The sequence below is a fragment of the Nematolebias whitei genome, chromosome 9 (assembly GCF_014905685.2).
Source record: "Nematolebias whitei isolate Nwh7 chromosome 9, NemWhi1, whole genome shotgun sequence".
NCBI lineage: Eukaryota > Metazoa > Chordata > Actinopteri > Cyprinodontiformes > Rivulidae > Nematolebias > Nematolebias whitei.
In genome coordinates, this window is record NC_056506.1 from 43,903,719 (window position 1) to 43,925,419 (window position 21,701).

The 21,701-nt window shown below is 39.0% G+C and overlaps 1 protein-coding gene across 1 annotated transcript in view; it reads right to left on the reverse strand.

The window, feature by feature from the left end:
* ak5 (adenylate kinase 5) overlaps nt 1-21,701 on the reverse strand; it is a 101,171-nt gene that overhangs the window by 46,961 nt on the left and 32,509 nt on the right. The window contains exon 6 of the mRNA XM_037681882.1: nt 8,813-9,004. Coding sequence (XP_037537810.1) covers nt 8,813-9,004 — 192 coding nt within the window. The remainder of the gene's footprint in view (nt 1-8,812; nt 9,005-21,701) is intronic.

Below are 21,701 nucleotides of genomic sequence, written 5' to 3' on the forward strand. Positions count from 1 at the left end.
TAAAGCCATTTGTGTTGGCTAAGGCCAGTCAGCTGTAGATCACTGACCTCAGCAGACTTTTGTTAGCCAAACTATAAACCAGGGCTATTCAAGTGGCGGCCCAGGGGCCAAATCAGGCCCACGGATGAGCTCAGTTCAGGCCACCAATGTGGTCATCTTTAAATATAACTAGATTTTAAACTGTAAAACAAACTTACTTGATGACAATAACTGCTGGATGTCCGGCCCCTGAGCATTTGGCTTTCAGTAACCGTGGCCCCCTGAGCAGTTTAGTCGAATAGCCCTGAATTAAATGTTTTAAATAGAAGGTTCAGCCAAGACTGACGTCCCAGACTTCAAAAAGCGAGAGCGAATCAGAGCAGCCTGTAATTAGAAACGATAAGAAAATAAAATGCCCAGCGTTCCTTGAAGGAATACAGACCACCTGCTGTCATTCATGCCAGAGTTTAAGACAAAGATCCTCTTATACAAGAAACGACGGAGCTGTAGCCATTCTGCTCGTGAGACGATCTTTCAGTCTGTGTTGTGAATGACTATCAGCTACTACCACACCAAATGTTGGCTCGATATCTGCAAAATGCACAGAGTTGGAGTCAAATTATGATGGCTAAGATTGATTAGCTGGGGCAGCCATATTGGATCAAGTTGACCAAAAACATGACAAGCTGTAAATGTTTACTTTAAGTTTCATTAAATTCATCCACAGGAGCATGAGCTGTTTTCTTCATATAGAAGCTCATTGAAGGCAAGAGCTACTTGAAAGTGTCAGTAAGGTTCAAGAAAATGTATTTACACAGGTTTCACACATTTATTTTTAGGAATATATTCTTTAGTTTTAGTAAAACCACAGTAACCAGCACATTTTCCAACAGCAAGATGTGAGTCTGAAAGCTGCGCCGACGTCCCTGCAGCGCACCTGCTGAGAACATTCCCTGCATCAGGAAACAAACATTACAGTTCATCCACTAACCTTTCATCCCCTCAATGCCCTGAGATGACAGTAAAACATCTGCATTTAGAAAATGTAGTCAAGTCGACATCCCACTGAGAGCCTCCACGTAGAGGACAGATGTTCAGCGCCGTGACGAGACACCCTGTTCTTTAAAGGAGTGAAGAGCAGTTTCTCATCTATCGTCTCAGCGATTTCAAAAGATAAAAATACAATGGATGAATCAGAGCTCTAAATAGCAGCAGGTTATTCTAGACCCTCATATTATTTTTGTGCTTTTGTAGAAATGGGAGCAAATTCAAAGGAAGTTCACAAAAGATTCGGGCCACAAGAGCTCTTACAAAAGACAGAAACATCCTTGAAAATTGTTCTGAATAGATTTTAGGGTTGGATATTGTGTTCAGATTCTTTTTTACTGTCTCTTCAGAGTCTAGGAGATGTTATTTTTCTCGCTTGTGGATCTCGTAACGAAATAATTCTTCATTAACATCTCAGGAGGGACTCGCAGCGACACCTTTTGCTTGTTTCTGTCTGCCAGGCATCTGGCAGCGTACGGACAGGGAGAAGCTGGATTCTCTCTGGGATTAATTAATCAGCTCGGCCCGTTTTCCTCGAACGACAGGACGGCTTCGACTGTGGCCCCAACAAACAATTATCCATCCACTCGCTGCAATTTCCGCTTCTGGCTTCATCGAGGACATGCCTGCTATGATAAAGTGACTCAACCTACAAGGAAAATAAAAACTCTCATCACCTAAAAGCAAAACGTAATGCTTGAGATGGAAAACTGAACGAAAAAATGAGGAAATGCTAATAAAAAAAATCATCAAAGACCTAATAAACTTGTGCGTAATGACAGTTCTGTCATTCTAATTCGACGCTGATTATCAGGAGATGACATACTGTCATTATCTATTAGTGCAATTAGGTCTTCATTGATTAAAGCTGACCTCTAACGTGAACAGATGACTGTGCTGAGCTAAAAGTAATTAAGCCACGGGTGAATTGAGACTTTCACCTGAGAAGAAACAAATCTGTGTTTTTGTGGCAAAAAGACAAGAGACAGAACTGGAAGTGGCAGAAATGAAGTTGTTGAGCTTCTCCTTAGGAGTGACAAGGATGGATATGATGAGGAATGACATCATCAGAGGTACAGCACAGGTTGAACAACTGGGAGATAAAGTTAGAGAGGCCAGACTGAGATGGTCTGGACATGTCCAGAGGAGGGACAGTGGGTATACTGGTAGAAGGATGTTAGAAATGCAGCTGCCTGGAAAAAAGACAGAGGAGATATTTGGATGCAGTTAGAGAACATGGAGGTAGTTGGAGTGAGGACAGAAGATGCAGAGAACAGAGCTGGAGGAGGATGACTCGCTGTGGAGATCCCTGAAGAGGGAAAAGCTAAAAGAAGAAGACCTGACATTATTCACACGCAGACCAACTGTTCTACAGCAACACATCAAGCTGTAGCAACGTCCCGGACCTTAAAAGACCTTGTGTAACATCTGACCTTGATTTGTGACCTTGACCTTGAAGCAGGGACGCTACGTCTAGTCATGATACATATGTGTATCAAGTTTTGTTAAATTAACTTGGGTGGATCAGAAGTTAAGGGCCTCGCCTCGCCTTCGACGGTCGTTTAAAAATCATCTTTTTGTCCAGAACTGAGGCTGATTGTTTAACGGAGATTTGTTGAAGATGAAACCGAGTTGTTGAAAATTCCACAAGCAATTCAGAAAGATTTAATAATCAAGAGCAGCTGAAATGTAATACTAACAAAACAGTAGCTGTTAGTGAGTCTTTCTCGTGTTTCGGCTGTTCATTAGTCCGTCTCACTGCATCCATCAGCTCCATCTGCCTCTTCTTTACAAAACAACTGCCTGCTGTGGTGAAGAACACGACCGAGAGGGACAACCAGAAGAGAAAGATATCAAACAGAGCTGAAATTCAATATAAAGCTGCAGGTTGTACAGAGGGAGACTTAAGGGAGAGTCTGATAAATGAAAGAATAAGCTCTGAGGGTCAAACACAAATGAAACTATAAACACACAGTCGGGTCAGAGCTAAATTAATTTGTAGCATTTCACCGATCACGAAGACTTCAGCTTGCAGAAATAACCTGGTGTCCGTGAATCACATCTGTAACTGGGTGGTGGTCGTTTGAGGAGGTAAAATCTGATCAATTTCATGTGATGGAGATTACATTTCATTTTCAGCACACACCTGAAGGATGTTCTTGTGTTTGCAACACCGAAATTCTGTTCAAATGTAGAAACATTTTAGCTGCTCACTAGCTAAAAAGCAGAAAACAAACAAAGGCAAAGCTTGCAAAATGAAACGTCTGATTCTGAAGAGAAACACTTGAGTGTTTGGTTCATATTTGTTGTGACTTTTCTTTTTCTTCTGATTCTGCCAGCATTTTGATTTCTGGGGTGTCAAACGTGTTTGTGATTGCAGGGAAGGTTTGAGGAGACAGAAAGACTCAGAGAGTGAAAGAGTGACACAGTTTCTGTCTGACACCCACTGAGGCTGACAAGAAGTGGAAGCAGTAACTTACAGGAGGTAATTTACCATCGAAGTTCTCAAAATGATAAAACCATAGAGAAGTTCTCAAAATGTTCAAACCATTGAGAAGTTCTCAAGATGATAGCCATCGAGAAGTTCTCAATGTTAAAACCATCGAGAAGTCCTCAAAATGTTAAAACCATAGAGAAGTTCTCAAAATGATAAAACCATTGAGAAGTTCTCAAAATGTTAAAACCATAGAGAAGTTCTCAAAATGATAAAACCATTGAGAAGTTCTCAAAATGTTAAAACCATTGAGAACTTCTCAAAATGTTAAAACCATAGAGAAGTTCTCAAAATGATAAAACCATGGAAGTTCTCAAAATGATAAAACCATTGAGAAGTTCTCAAAATGTTAAAACCATGGAAGTTCTCAAAATGATAAAACCATTGAGAAGTTCTCAAAATGATAAAACCATTGAGAAGTTCTCAAAATGTTAAAACCATTGAAGTTCTCAAAATGTAAAAAGAAAAAAAGCAAGTCAGCTTCCTGTGCAGTCCAAGGAAACGCATGTTTGGAGAATGTGCCACGAAAAGAAGCTCGTCAAACTTTTGTTTCACTGCTGGGATGAAAACACAGAGCGAGGACAGAAAACCAGAGGATGCAGTGATGGAGGAGCTGCAGGGAAACAACGAGAACTGAAATGAGAGTCAGGATCAGACGGGATGCAGAACCCCATGGAGCACCACAGAAAACTGAAATCCAAATTATAATACTGCTAATAAAATATTATTAAGGCACATAATTCTTTTTTTTTTTAAGACCCTGTACCTCTTCGAACATGTTAAAGTATTACACCTGATTTTTTTTTCTTAACAAGTGAACTTGTTTAAATTCTGCTGGCAATAATTTATCTATTTTCAGTGCAAGATGTACTTGAAATAAGCAAAAATACTGACAAAATAAAACAAAACCTTTATGATGTTGTTCAGGGAAATAAAAAAATTATAAAAAATTCCTTGTAATAAAATATATATCATCAAGCGTATCTACCCTTCAGATATTTTCTCTTTGTCATCCGGTAATGGCTGTGGGTGATAATATAATTGACTGGGTCTGTTAGCAAAATATCTCATGGAACTCTCAGAAAGCGATCAATAGACATACTGTATGTCTACAACTGATCATCTTTTGGAGTCAACTGGATCCAAGATGGCTGCCACAGCTAATCAAACTTAGAAACACAAAAACAGCTCTAACTTGAAAATCTTTATATCGGAGAGTACCATATTTTTCAGCCTATAAGTCACGTTTTTTTTTTTTTTTTGCATAATTTGCATGCCCTGAGACATATGCTGAAGAGTTGTATGGATTGCATTTATTAAGTAAAAGTTCAACTGAGACACACCTTTACTATAAAGTTGAGCAAACAAATAATTGTTTAGGTCAGAGAGAGAGAGTCAGAGTTTCTTTATTGTCATTCGCACCTCATGTGGTACATGTGGTGGAGCGAAATTATGTACGCAGGGTCCCAGTTACATCCAACAATAAAATGTATAAGAAAAACAGTAATAACATCTAAGATATGAACTAAGAAAAACATCAACTAAATATACACTAAGCACTCATAACATAAAACATTGAACATCACCACAAACATGAACATGAGTCTGTGAGCAGATGTGCACGCATGAACACATCAACATTGAAACAGATCAGCAGCAACATGAAACAGATCAGCAGCAACATGATATGGTTTTTCACAGTGATTATTCTAGTTAGAGATTCATGAGTCTAACAGCCTCAGGGTAGAAGCTGTTCCTCAGTCTAGTGGTTCTACACTTAATGCTCCTTAACCTCCTTCCTGAGGGGAGTGGGGCAAAAAGTGTGTGTGCTGGGTGGGTGGGGTCCTTCATGATGCAGGTGGCCCTCTTCCTGCATCTGGAGGTGTAGATGTCTGTGATGGTGGGGAGACTGATTCCAACAGATTTCTGTGCAGCCTTCACCACTCTCTGCAAAGCTTTTCTTTCTGCAGCTGTGCAGCCTCCATGCCACACATTGATGCTCGAGCACAGGATGCTCTCCACTGCACACCTGTAGAAGGAGGTGAGGACTGAGCTTCCCAGACCAGCTCGACTCAGCCGTCTGAGGTGCTTATCTTGTTAAATTTCGAAGAAATGCACAGTCCTCCTTCCTGATTTCCTCCCTCAGTGCGCGCTCCCGGAGCATCGAGGCAGCGAATACTTTTTGTAAATGCAGCTGATTTGACCATAAAAGTGCATTTATTCAATAAAAGTTCAACTGAGACGCACCTTTGCTATGAAGTCGAGCAAACAAATAGTTTTTAAGCGTTAATCTTGTTAAATTCTTGTTAAAGTCCTCCCGTGCACGTCCCCGAGGCTGCCATTTGGCACAACACTGGCCCACATTTCCGGGTTGTCAGCAGTGACGCATAATAGATGCAACATATACGGCGAAGTGATGTATTTAAGGATTTTTCCACTTCATTTGACGTTTTTGGACCGATGCAACTTATAGAGCGGTGCGACGGGTACGGCGGAAAATATGGTATACGTTGAGATTTTGATCTACAGTTTGGTGTGGTTGCAGCTGAGTGTCATCCCTAACACATACTCTGAGCTCTAACAGATCGTGTGAGCAGTCCTTTAAGAAATGCTGGTTTGACTCTGTTTTGCTTTTACAGACATAAAGAGGACGGCAGACTATAAAGTGTGAATTTCACCCGAGAATATTGACTCCACGGAGCACAGAAACAACAATCCATGCAGCCACACAAACAAAGTTTCTCCCTTCACGGTCGTCGGAGTCGCTCAGAGTCCCTCTGCTGAGAGGAAAACGAGGCTGCGCCGAGTCTCCGCCTGATCGATGAGACTCCCAGCAGCACAGAGGGCTTTCAGCTGCAGGAGACAGCTGCTCCCATTAGCACTCGACTCGCACAAATTGAGAGTAAGTCGATGCTCCTCTGCGCTGACTCTGACAGATCCCAGAGGTCTGAAGTAAACAATGAGTCCTCAGCAACAGTCCGCATCTTCACACCAAACGGAGTTGAAAGGACTCGGCTCAGAATCCTTCTCCCTGCAGTTTCTCATAAGTTTCTGTGCCTTTAGGCCATCGCTGTTCTGCTCAGACTGACATTAACAACACGTTCTGCAAAACAGTCCCTAATGTGATCAAAGTGGATTTCTAATTTGCTGATGGCATTCATGTTCTGATTTTTCCTCCGACGCCATCAGATCTGTAAATGTAAAGTGATTTGGACTTCACAGTGAGATTTGATGCAGATACAGTTACAACTCTACGACGGAGAAAAAAAAAATTAAAGCCATAATATTACGAGAATAAAGTCATACGAGACTTATTTTTTACTGCTCTCGCTTATTTACCTATGACCTGTCAATCAAGCCAGTAGGCGTGTCAGCAAATGACCAATCTGAAGGTAAACGAGTCGTAATATTATCCAAACTCCGACACGATAAAGCAGGTTTACTGCATTTTAACTGTGGTAAAATGAAGAATGTTGAGTATCTTGTTAAGTTATACTTTGGTACTGGTTTAGCAAATCAGGAGACCGTTAATCTATCAGCACATCAGCATCAAATTATTATCAGTATCAGGACTTTGAGCCTGCGTAGTCAGGTGGTACGCTCTGATGAGCCGCAGCAGCTCTGCAGGTAAGAAGCATTTAGCTTCGGATTGGTCATTTGCTGACACCCCTTCTGGATTGATTGACAGGTCATGTTGTGGATCTGACTCGTGGAAAAAATAAATAAGAGCTGCCAAAAAAAAAAGGCTCGTACGACTTTATTCTCGTAATTTTATGGCTTAAATATTTTTTTTTTAGCATGGCCCTAAAGCTCCGACATACAACTCAGACTGAGCACCAAAGCGAAGCCGTATCGCTCTTAAAAAAATAAAATAAAATAAAAAACACCTGGACAAAGTTATTCATGCCTCGATCACCTCACACCTGGAACACTGGAATTCTTGGTTGGTTTAGATAAAACCTCTCTCCATCTTCTACAAACCATCTAGCAGCATATTTTCTGACTCAATCAAGGAAGCAAGAATACTTTTAACTGTTAAAGTTTTAAGTAGTCTGGCCCGGTCGTGTTCAGGGACAAATCAGTCCTGTCAGCTTTGAAATCCTTGCTTGAAACCTTTTTTTTTTTCTCGTCTCTGACGAGGGCAGACTGAACGTGACTGACCGAGATCAGACTGCCAGCTGCAGATTGAACAAGAAGAAGACATCGCTGAAGCCCCGGAGCTCAAATGTTTACAGAGAAGTTGCTAAACTTCATCATAATTAATGACCAACCACTATCAGTTGTAGAAAACGAAGGATTTCTCAGCTTGATACTTGCAGCCAAGATATAGTTTACCCTCCAGGAGATATTTATCAGTACAACAGTAGACAATCATAAAAAATAAAAAAAACATGATTTGAAAATTACAAAAAAATTATATATATAAAAAAACCAAAACAAAAACGGCTAAAGTGATTTAAAATACTAAAAAACACATCTGTGTTGGTTTATGCCACGAACTTAGCAGATGTTTAAAGCTTATAAATTTTTTCTTTAATTTAATTCATTTATTCATTCATTTAAGATAAAATAAACATAACAAATAAATAAAAAAGAAAACATTGAATGAAAAGAGCGCCGAAAGAAAAAAAAAAATCTTATCTCCACCTTATTTAAAAAATATATATAATAACTTTAAACAAACTATCACTTAAATGAATCACTTTAATATCCACTTTAAAGATAGGATAAAAAAAAACACATTTTGTGTTAGCAGAAATTAATTCTAACTTTGAAACTTATCCAACATTAATAAAACTTACCTCAAGTTGCCTTTTTGGACATGCATGCATAGATTTGTACAAATTGTACTTGAGAGGAGATTATTACAGCCTCATGTAAAATCAATGGTCATGATATCAGAACTGGATCGGTATCGGCCGATATCCAGATTTAAAAATGTGGATCGGTGCATCCCTAGTTGCCATATGAATAAAATAGTCCCTGACATGTAGAAAACAAACATTTCTGATGGTGTTCAACATTCAAGATTCCTACATCGTAGCCAATGTTTTTAAGCAATATCCTTCTTTTGTTTTGATTCTTCAGGTGTTTTCTGAGGGACCTGTGTTCAGGTATTTCTTTTGGTAAAAGAAGTGGATCATTTCTACCTCATTTTCTGCAACTATTAACGTCTGAGTTGTGAAAGGTCATTAATCACTCGAGATTGCTGATAAACAAAGACACCTTTTTAATTACCCTACTTTTTAGCTTCTAGTGTTGTGAATAAAAGATGTTTTCTGCTGGGCTCACCGTAACAATGAGGCCCCTCTCCTGGAAGTACTTGACCAGAGGAATGGTGTTTTGCTTGAAGTTAGTGAGGCGGCGATCGATGGCCTTTGGGTTGTCGTCAGGTCGTCCCTGCTGCTCGGCTCGTTTCTGCAGCCTCTCCTTCAAACGGTGGTTGGTGCAGGCCAGAAAAACCACCAGGTCTGGAGTGCAAATCTGTAGGACGAGACAAATGTGGAGCATTTATTCATAGAGGACGGACATAACCCAACTCTGAACTCGTCAAAGCAGCAGCTCAGGTCAGTTCTAGTTCTATACGCCCGTCAAAGGCAGGACTTATTATGGTTTGGTCTCTGTGTGTAAACTTTGTCCCAAACGTAACTTTTGATGCACTCAAGATTTTTCTTCTTCTTTCGGCTGCTCCCTTCTTCAGGGGTCGTCACAGCGAACTAAGTCGCACGAAGACTTGGCAATTGTTTTCCGCCGGATATCCTTCCTGACACAACCACAGACCACTGAGCTACCAGCCCTCTGTGTGGAGCAGAGAGCTGCCATCTAGGGTGATGGTGGGGGTTAAGAGCCTTGCTCAAGGGCCTAGAGTGGGGTAAATGATGGAGGCAGGTCCCACCCACATTTTGATGTTGTCTGTACCGGGAGTTGAACCAGCGACCTTCCAATCACAAGCCCACCTTCTCTAACCTCTGTGCCACCACTCCCATTTTGATGCACTCAAGATAAGTTAACGAAACTTCAAACACATATGCATCATCACTAGACGGAGAGTCTAATGCATAATCATCACCCCAGCTTCAAGGTCAAGGTCCAAAATAAAGGTCAAATGTTGTTGGGTCATTGCTATTGATTCATTAACATAAGATAACATAAGATAAAACTTTGTGTACCACAATTGTAGTAGAAATTCTCCTTTGACATGCTCTACATTCATCATACACACACAAGAACCAACAACCGAAACTAATAAAGACCACGTTAGGTCAAGGTCAAGGTGTTTTTAATTGTCATTCTCATCACGTGTACATGTGCTGGAAGGAAATTGTGTACACAGGGTCCCAGTTACATCCAACAAAAGTACAAAATGTAGAAGAACCACCGTAATAAGATCCAAGGTATGAACTAAGAAATATGCTAAACACTTGGTGCAAAAACAGTAATAAACTGAACAACAGCAGCACGAACATGAGTCTGTGTGAGCAGATGAGTATGAATATTATCACCAGATTAGTAGAATTATCACCATTAGTTAACACCATTAAGATGCGCCTACTTAGCTTTGTTTAAGAACATTTTCAAAATGGACTCAATCAGGTACTTGCAAATCAAGGTCAGTGTGCTCCTGCTGACATGAAGGGTCTTTAGTTTCCTCCGCAGGTAGACCTGTAGAGTCTTGTTAAACATGGCGGAGTCAGGTCAATGTGTTAAATTTCGTCACAATTGTCACAGTTTCATTCCACCTCATGTACCACATGTGATGTAAATGACAATAAAGAACCTTGACCTTGATGAATTTAAACAACTGCAACAATTTCCTGCAGGATCAATAAAGTTCTACCTTATCTCGTCTCATTTTTCTTAAAACTAGGAGTCATTTCAAAATAAAGACATCTTAGTAAAATTTAAAGAAAAGTACAATTTGAAATTGGGAAAAAATAAACACAGAATCCCTTTGTTTTAAGACTGAAGCTTGTCACGGTTGAATTTAAAAAGTGTATATATAAAAACAACCTGTAGAAGTTTCAGTACCGAGCTACCCAGGAAAGAAATGATTGAATAACCAGCCAGATTTTATTATTTGCACTCGTCTTTAATTTAAAAACAAAAAGAGAAGAATGAGACTGGACATGCAAAAAGGGAAGCATCTAAGCGTTTCTTCTTCGTGACAGCAAACGACACGGTTGGTGCGATTACACGAGCAGCCTCCTGACGAACTGTGATTACAGATCTGCGCTCAGAAATCACACAAGACAACGTTTCACCTCGTGACATCAGCGCCACGGCTGAATAATCGCTGCTGTTGAGCTGTTGTACACGCGAATAATTCTGTCCTCTGGAATCACAAACTGCTTTAACGAAGAAAAATAAAACACAGGCACATAAATACACAAGCAAAGTGCCCATTTTATATTTAATTAAAGGTTTAGGGTTTGATTTTTGGTGTAAAGTGTGATTTATTGTTCACGAACACGTTTTTTTGTAGACCGTGCACCTCTTTTGCTTCTTCATTTGGAAACCCATGACTGCTCTGATTGGTCAAAACATGACAAGAAGCTTTATAGATGTTTGACAAACGTACTTTATGGTGACGTCATTAAGTGAAGCAATAAAAAAATGGCGCGAGGAGAAGGATTTTCTGTTCTGCATCTTCTGAAGTGTTTCTTCTTTGGTCTCTTCCAACTCAAACTGTAGATTTGTGGCTTGTTGGACACAAAAAGAGCCGCTGTGTTCAAAGTTCGAAGTCTGTTTCTTGGCGTTGAGCTGAACAGAGACGTTTCATATTGAGCAAACCAGAAACAACGAGCTTTAAAAAAATGAAAAAACATGTTTAGACGAGCTGAATGAATCTGTTGTTTTCTTGCTGTTTGTGTTTTCAGAAGGATCCCTTCCTGTTATGGTTTGGTTTTCACCTTTCATGCTTTGTTACTCTGTTTTTTTGGCTGCATGGTGGAGCAGAGGGTTAGCGCTGGCGCCTCGCAGTAAGAAGGGTTCAGGTTTGACTCCCAGATGAAGTCCTCCTTGGTTTTATTCTCGTACATCTCATGGCCACTGGAAACACTCACTACCTGCGTCGCATTTCACCCACCACCCCTCCCTGTCAACACGCTCCTCGTTTTTCATGCCTCATTTACGGATGAAATCTAGTCGTCGTTCTAATTCCAGCACTTTATTATTACTGAAAATGATTAATGTGCGTTGTCCTTTTAAACGAATATATGAAATGAAAATGAAACTGCCAGATCCTTCAAGTTTTGCTCCTGAGTTGAGTTTCATGGTTCAATGTTCAGCCTGTTTAGATGTGAAATCAAAGCTCCTGGATAATTTAGGCCAACCTGCTTTCTGCCCACGTTGTCTTCATTTAGGTCAGATTTCATCCCAGTCTGTTGACGGTTACAGAAAATGGGATGCACAAACATTGTAATTTAAATAATTTAACTGGAGCTCTGCCCACAGCAGTATGGATACTTAAACTTACTGATGCTCCTCTCACTCACGTCCTAACGGCTTTAGAATAATAAAACCATTTGCTTATGCTTGACCAACTCAAATTCTTGGTAAAACTATGCTGCACACATCCATTCACACGTGCTAGAAAACAACAACGGTGCAGATTTAACCTTTTGTATTCATGCGTTGTACCATTTTTGCCATTAAAACTTTAATATGTGTTGAAAATGTTATTTATCATAAAGTGTTAACCTATGTTAAAAAACGGTTACATACAATGTTTTTGTTCTTGTAAGTATTTGTATGCTGTTTATAACCTTATTGCATGTTTTTTTTCTGGGGATGCACGATATTGGATTTTTGGCCGATATCCAGTACCGATAGTTTTTTCCCTATACCTACTGTACTTTCCGCTGTACACGTCGTACCACCGTATAGGTCACATCAGTCCAAATATGTCTAATAAAGTCGAAAAAACAAATGCGTTGCTTCCCCGTATAAGTCGCATTTATTACGTAAGCGTCACTGTTGACCACCTGGAAACATGGGCCGGTGTTGTGCCAAAAATCGATTGGCTGCCAAACGTCGGCCGTGGGAGCGTGCACGGGAGGACTTTAACAAGAATTTAACAAGATTAACACTTAAAAACAATTGTTTGTTTGCTCGACATTATAGTAAAGGTGCGTCTCGGTTTAACTTTTACTTAATGAATGCACTTTGACGGTCAAATCAGCTGCATTTCGACTGGGCGGCACGGTGAAATGCAGCTGATTCGAGTTTGCTCCAGGAGTTCCGGAGTGAGACGAAGGTGGCTTGGTATGGCAAGGCAAGTCTCATTAATAGCCACTTTTACCTATTAATGAGACACTTGGCTTGCCATATTACTTGAGGTCCCTCTAGTGGCTGAAAATGGTAATGTTCAATATTTTCCATGTCAGAATGAATAAAATCGTCAGATCTCAGCCAAAAATTGGTTATAAATATAGGGGGGAAACACATATTAGTCGCTTCATTGTATAGGGCATGCTAATTTATGCAAAAAGGTGTGACTTATACAGCGAAAAGTACAGTACTTACAGAGACTACATAGCTTTCTCTGCTGTGGAATTAAAATACATTATTCTGCATGGTCATTGTCAGTTTGGCCTGCTAACAAATGCAGATGCCAAAAAGGAGCTGAAAATGATGTAACACTTCAACATGGATTATGTTTAATGTCAAATTTATTTATGACATTTACTCTCTAACACAATGACAACACTCGAACAGTGCAAATTAGTAAATTTTCACAAATCTAAACTCAATCTGTTCACAAGCGACAAGTGAAAAGCGCATAAGTAGTAGTGCATTAATAGATATACTTGATAGTTTCTTAAAAATTAACTTAAAACAGAAGCCTTTTATATCGGTGAGTTATTTTGATGGAATGGCTGATGTCTGATATTTAACTTTTATCTCTAATATCGTCCAATACCGATACCGTGCCAATAATATCGTGCATCCCTAGTTATTTCAACGCCTTCATTTGTGTTCTCCTATACACAGGGGTGTTTTTCAGTTTGAAAGACATTTATATAAAAATATTCATAGAGTAGACAAGGTTTTAATTGAAAGAAAATCCCAAACAGACTTCATCAGACAACAGAACTGTTGACATGATAAAAGCTTATTTAGTCAAACTCAACAGTTATTACATCTTTATCCTTCACTTAAAAACACAGGAAGAAGATGTTATATTTAACAGCAGCTCGGAGCAGTAACTCTAAAGCTGTGTCACAGTTTAGATTTAACCATGACAACGAGACAGATTTGCAGCTACATCCAAGAGAGCCGAGAGCAACTGAAGAACGTCTGTGATACAAGGAGGATGGGTCTGTCCCCCGACAGCCTTGAAACTAATCAGGAGGGTTTAAAATCAAATCTAAATTAAACAGGAAACCAATTCAGAGAGACGAGGCCTGAACTGATGTGCTGGCTCTTCTGTGAACCAGCCAGTGTCCTCTCAGCTGTGCTTCAGAACATCTGCAGGTAAATTATTGACAACAGCAGTCTAAGTCTGGAGCCATGACGGCATGAATTATTAAGGAAGAATAAAACTGGTTCGAGTTTGGAAAGCTCAGAAAGCTGGGCTCCTTGGAAGCAAAGGATAAAGAAACTAGACCACGTCTGAAGAGATTTTGAAGGCTGCCAATGCAGCTGCTGCACAAATTTCCAACAGATTTAAAACTATAAAGCCCAATCCGTTCAGCATTTACTTTTATAATAATCCAAGTTGGAAAGATGTCACCATTTTTATATAAGAACTGTAAAATAAGTGTGAAAAAACAAGAACTGAAGAAATATTAAAGCTGCTATCGTGGTCTCCACCCACCTGTATTTCTCACTTTTTGACAGCACTCTTAATTGAACAAGCAGACATAAACGCAGAGTTAAAAATAAGTCTACCAGAAAGAACCAGTGTCTAAATTGTATATCAGATTGACAAAACCTGAAGTGTAAGTGGCAGAGGTGTCCAGTGGATCATTTTTAGGTTTTTATGTTGCATGCAGGAGATTTGACAAGTTAAAGAGATGCTCCACTTCCAACTTCAGGGAGAAACGTCTGCGCTCAGATTCAGTGGAAGTTAATGAGTGTTTGAATGGGTGCACGCCGTGAAACTTAAAATAGAACTATAAGTCCTTTCTACGGTGTCCTTAAGGTGTAAATGAACAACATTTGAAAAAAACACAACAAAAACAGAACAACGTTTGAAAAAAAAAATTACATTTAGAAAAAATGAAATTACATTAAGTCAAAGCAGAAGTAGCCAAAGTGGAAGTGGCCGGAATCACATTTGAAAAAACGTAATCGCATTTGAAAAAAACAAAATCATATTTGAAAAAAACGAATCATTCAAAAATTATGTAATTTCCGTTTTTTTCTAATGTAATTCTGTTTTTTCAAATGTAATTCCACTTTCTCAAATATAATTCAGTTTTTTCTAATGTGATCCGTTTTTTCTTTTTCCTAATGTGATTCCGTTTTTTTCAAATGTGATTCCGGCCATTTCCGCTTTGGCCACTTCCGCACTGGCTTAATGTAAAAAATGTCTGTTTTTTCAATGTTTGAACGTATAAACTGTATAAGATTAAGAAAAAGTTTTTATGAAAGGTTTAGATATCCTAAAAGATTTTGTGTGACATCATGGTTTTAAGGTAAAATCTTCAACAATTATAAAACTTAAAGGCCAATTGTGTAAAAACTATAAAAGGGATCAAAACGCCAGTTCAGTCTGGTAAAGTCCATTATTCTGTGACCCGTTTAAACTTTGAACAATGGTTCTACTGCGAAGTGTACCTGAGCTGTAGAGCTCCAAACAAAGCTGGGTTACCTCAAAAATTAGATTATTTTTTAATGGATAAATTGTTTCCAGTCTGTTGCAAAGTTTACAACTACACCTGATCGAGCAACATGTTTTCATGTTTTTATTTATTTTTTGGCATTGATTCTTTCAAAGCAGTAGGAAATGACTCAAGGAAAACAAAAATAAATCATTCAATTTAAAGTGTGCTTCTATGTCATAGCATTTTTGCACTGGGCTATTCACTCACATAACAGCTATAAGTCCATAAACAATATATCGTTGTCACATTATAGTATGAGTTTGGACCCAGGAATGCAGACTAACATAAGGAGCTTCCATAAAAATAAACTGAACTTTTTCTTCTTTTTTTAAGAAAAACAAAAGGCTGTCCAGGAAGCACAAAGAGAACCAGAATGTGGTCTGAGAGCCAGTAATGCTTAACTGGAGAGTAAAAAGAAACAGGATTATATGAACTGGGGCTGATGGGTCGAGTGGCTGCAGCTGCGACTAATGAAATCAGAACAGGCGCGACTGTGTGGCAGGAAAGATGGACAGAAAGTGACCGAGGAGAAATGGTTGATGGGATAAAAGAAACATACCATATGGTAAAAAAAAAGAAAAGTCAAGTAACGTAGCTAAACACAAGAATCACAAAACATAAAAAAAAAAACCATCATAAAACACAAAACGCTAATGAGAAAGTAAAAACCCGGATCCTGACAAGTGTAAAGCAGTTATTAAAGCTAAAAGCAAACCCTATTACTAAACAGACTGTAAAGCATGACGTGTAGATGGCATTTATAATAACTTACTGTTGCACCAACATAACAGCGAGCCTCTAAAGCCTGCGCAACATATATTTTCTTGGTAACGACGAGTACACACATTCTTTAATAACTAACCAGTACTGACAGGTGTGCTCCATATTCAAAGCTCAGCACAGGGTGCTGTTATCAGTCTGATGCAAAGCAGCACGTGTAGGATGAAGCGTGACTTGATGAATGGGCCTTCAGCTAGGATTATAGCAACCTGATAACTGTGTCAATGACACTGCAAAGTTGTGGTCCGATTACATCATTATACTTTCTGGTACAGGTTTCAGAACATCAGGTACATCTGACTTATGGTGCTATTTTTTTTAGTCACTAACAACCTGAACATAAATGTCACCCCAACACTAAACAGAACAACCAACAGGGACGACCCATCTGAATGCACCTGAAAAAAATCCACCCATTTCTTTCTCAAGACTACCCAGCATGCAATGTGGCTCAGCCAGCCTCTTGTGTTCAAGTACAACATGTAATTTCAATCATCCATGCTGAAATTTGACAGCAACCCACATAACTGACTGTTTCTGTAATATTGCATGATGTAATGAAACCAAAGTACAATACCTGCAGGGGATTCCCGAAGGCTCAGCGCCCTGTGTTTTGGTCCCACCCACTCTACAGCAACATTATAATTGGTTCATTTTCCTGATTGTTATTAAACGATCTCACCCGGGAGAGGCTCTGACTCAGCTCCACCTTCTCTCCTGACAGTGAAGTCCTAACCAATGAGAACTCTCCTCAAGCTTTTTTCTGCCCGGAGACAAAGATTTAAAATAATCTGATTGGATAACAATATTTCTATTAATTAAAAACTGTTTATTTCTTATTGCTTAACTGCAGTTACAAAAAATAGGAAAATTTGCACAAAAAAAAATGTTTCAAAGAGAATAAATATTTTATATAAAATATTAAATAAAAATTCAATTTACATGAAGGCGGAGAAGGCCCCGAGGGTTCCCTACTTGTATGTTTACATATAAATATATTGTTGCATCTGTGCTCGCTTAGGATGGGAGACTGCAATGAAGTGATAACTCAAAGCAATCTGCTGGCTCCTTAGATAAATATTGCTATTAACTGATTTTTATGTATCGTATTTTTCGCCCTATAAGTCACAGTTTTTTACATAATTTGCATGCCCTGTGACTTATAAGCTGAAGCAACATATTTATGAATTTTTTTTCTTATATTTATAAACCAAATTTTGGCTGAGATATGACAGTTTTCATTCATTCTGACTAAAAATATTGAACACTACCATTTTCAGCCGCTAGATGGCAGTCGAGCAGTATGGCATGCCGTTGTATCATGTAAAAGGTAAAGTGGCTATTATTGCCTGCCACCATCGTCTGCCTGGAGCATCCGTCAGATCAGCTTCATTTTGCTGCGCCACCACAGCGAAATGCAGCTAATTTGACCATTGAAGTGCATTTATTAAGAAAAAGTTCAACTGAGACACACCTTTATTATAAAGTCGAGCAAACAAATAAATGTTTTTGGGTTATCTTGTTAAATTTTGAAGAAATACACAGCGAGTCGCCCTCTGTGCATTCATGTTTCTGCATATCAGCTTTTGAAATGCAGCTGATTTGACCGTCAAAGTGCATTTATTAAGGAAAAGTTAAACTGAGACACACCTTTGCTATATTTTCGAGCAAACAAATAATTGTTTTTAGGTGTTAATCTTGTTAAATTCTTGTTAAAGTCCTCCCGTGCATGCTCCCGCTGCCGCCATTTGGCAGCCAATCCATTTTTGGCACAACACCGGCCCACATTTCTGGGTTGTCAGCGGCGGCGTGTAACAAACACGACGCGTCAGCGGTGACACATAATAGATGCAACATATACGGTGAAGTGACATATTTATGGATTTTTCCACTTTATTAGACATATTCGGACTGATGCGACTTATAGGGCAGTGCGACGTTTACGGTGGAAAATACAGTACGTGAATGTTTCTGAGCAGTGCCCCGAGACAACTTCGGTTGTGAATTGGTGCTATACTGTATAAATAAACTGAACTGAATTTTAAACCATCTAGTCTTTCTTTTTTTTAAATATTAATTCAATGTCGCTTCAAGTATCCCCCCCCCTCCCCACACACACACAAACACACATTTACATAAAAACCACAGGATGCACACTCCAGACTCTGCATCTGATCTGGCACACTGCCAGGAACAGAAATAGCTCAAATGGTGTCGACAGAGATGGGTGCCATAGTTTGGAGTTAAAGTTTCAGTTTCTATGGCGACCACACACGCCTGAATTTTTCCAAGCTTGTGGAGGATCGGACTCAGCAGCCATTTGTTTTTGAGTTTTAGATTTATTATATACCTTTAACATATATGTCCCCTGCATCGCATGGCAGGGCAGAGATTAACTGTATGCTCAGTCAGTGTTTTAACCAGCTGTTCAGACAGTGACACTATCTTTTAAAAAACTGGAAACGATAAGCTTCCTTTTAAAAACACAATTATGTAAGGTGCATAAGTTGACCGGACCTCTGTGACAGCCAAGACAACTAATACCCTTTTAGGGATGTTCTGCAAAAAACACTGGATCTCAGTGATGTAACTAAATACAATCCTGGAAAAATAAATTGATGGCAGTAATACAAGCAGCTGTTTTTAAGACTTCAGACTGGTTTAACTATGGAATGAACTCTTGACTTTGCCGTTATAATCTGCTGAAACCTATAAAAATGACCAAATACCAAAGAGAGTGCATGATTTTATAAGTTTAGGACAACAAAAACACTATTTTATTTAAATGGTAAAATGGTAAATGGACTGTACTTGTATAGCGCCTCATACATCATCTTTACTAGCACAGTCTAAGTGGATATCTGCTTAAAACATCCTAAAAAACACAAGAGTGTGTTTTTCCTTGAAGAATTAAGACTCTGTAGGTTTGCAAAACGAAAACCAGTTACAACTTTCTGTTATTTGTAACTTGACGTTCAGGCAGTGGACCGTCTTGATCTTGTGGGAGGAGGTAAATGAAGTGTTGTGCACTCTCAATATGCAGTAATTGGTTCCTCTCAGAACATATTGTTTTTATTCCTCTTTGACATTTGAGTGAAATGTGAATACAGACCTCTACATCGCAGCTACTGCAGTTCAACCAAATAACTGACAAACAAGTTTAATTTGAGCCTAAATTGCTGTGAATGAATGCTTTTGTTTGAATGTAAGTTGATCCATTGTCAATAATAAATTGCTTAGATGTTAGAGTTCAGGTTGTATGTTTTGAACAATTGTGTTAATGTCCATCCTGTGGGTCCCTGCAGGCAGGCTGACAGGTAAGAAGAGATATACTTCAGGACTGTTTGTCTGAAAAAAGGATGAAGAGGTAAAAGGTCTCTCTGGGCAGCTATAAAGGGAGCAGCAGTGGCTCATAAATGGCTGCTGTGGTGCTGTAAAGGACAAAGTGCCAGCATGGGGTGAGTAATGAAAATGGATCGTGCTGGTCCTCGGAGGACCAGCGCGGTCATCCCAAAGCTGGGGAATATGGGCCTGAAAGCAAAGTAGTGAACCTTTCAGGATGAGAACCATTTCATGCATAAAGCAGCACCTAAAGCTGTAAATCATATTTAACCCTTCGCAGGACATAATAAATTTTGTTTCTCTAAAGTAAAGCAGCAACAAGAAGAGAAATTTGACCTTAACGTCTTCATAACTTCACAGTGTCCAGCCCACTCCTCTCTCTGTGCTGGATTTTTATTCTCCATATATTTATTGTATGGATCAAAATGTTTACTGTTAGAACATCCATCCATCCATTATCTTTACCCGCTTCTTCCTTTCTGGGTTGCGGGGGTCACTGGTGCCCATGTCCAGCCATCACTGTGCAAGAGGTGAGGGACACCCTGGACAGGTTTCCCGTCCATCACAGGGACACATAGAGACAAACGAGACAAACAACCCTTCACTCTCTCACTCACACCTAGAGACAATTTTAGTCACCAATCAGCCTAAAATGCATGTTTTTGGTTTGTGGGAGAAAACCGGAGTAACCCTATGCATGAATGGAGAGAACATACAAACTCCACTCAGAAGGGATTTGAACCAACGACCTTCTCACTGAGAGGCAACAGCTCTACCAACTGAGCCATTGTGCCATGCTAGAACTTACTAGAGTAGTAAAACTTGCTCAGGTTATCAGCATCTCTATAACAGCATTTGTGGCAAATATCAGTGATTACACATCTAAAATGAACTGCAATCGCTAATGGAGTCCCACAGGGATGAACACTTGGATCCCTTATATTTTACCTAATCCAGACTTGGAGATGTTCACTCATGCCTTCATTTATTTGTCATAAGGGCATCTAGAAATAAATTCAGAAATAAATCAAAGTTACATTTATATAAAGACTGGAAGGAACCCAAAATCGACAGGGGCACAAAGAATGTAGTGCCCCCCAGAGTTCAAACTAAACAAGGCGAAATGGGTTAAAGTCATGCTAATCTAGCTGAAATAGAACTTTAGTTGGCTTTGGTTGCTGCAGCAACTTTGAAAGACTAGGTAAAGATTATTTGACGTAAACCACGATTTATATTTCCTTTTTTTTTGTTTTATTATTTCTCCTTTTGTTGTAAACTGCTTTAAAATTGTGGCCAAAGAGACATCAAACGAAACCAGCGCAGAAGAGATTTCAAGTCCAAAATTACTGATTAGGTCAAATTCCCTGATAAATACAAAGTCAGTAAATTGTTCACACACAATAAGACGGTATCATTAGCTTAATTTACTGATCAGTGTTTGAGGGTCACCTTAAACAACACCAATTCAATTAAAAGTTTATTCATATAGCACATTTAAAAACAACCACAGCTGACCAAACTGCTTGACAAGAATTACAACAACACCATGATCTATAAAAAGATAATCCCCAAAATTTTAGTACATTTTAAATTTTAAGTACCACTCCAGTTCTGCTAAACAGGCACTAAAGTTACATTTAAAGGCACTTCAAACTGCCTTTATAACTAATCTTGCCTTACCTTTAAGTCAAACATTTAAACACAGCAATACAGTTTTTCCAGAAACGTTTTGCAGCTTCAGTGATGGACTGATTAAACGCTGCAGAAACAGAAAATTGAGTTTATTTATTTAAAGCCTAACAGTGCATGAGCTTCAGTCGTACATAAAGTCACCGTTGGGTTTGTGGCTGATTTGCAGAGTAGTTTCAGTTGCAACTTTGTTCCAAATAAACATACATCATTATGAAGCCTGATCTTGGATATTCAAATCCAAATAAACACTTAGATTTACCTCTCTAATCTGAGAGATTTACTTTCAGTTTCACAGACTTTAACATAACGTTTCCAGACTCTCCAACTGCGTTACTTCTTATTCTGTCTGGATTTTTAAACTTTATTCTTTAACTGCATTCCCTGCAGCCTTTTATCTTTTTTATTTTTAGTCTTTCTTCTTTTTCTTCTCTCTCCCTTAAGCTCCTCTACTGGCTCACAAGTGTTGCCCTGCTGCTGATAATAATAATAATATATATATATATATATATATATATATATATATATATATATATATA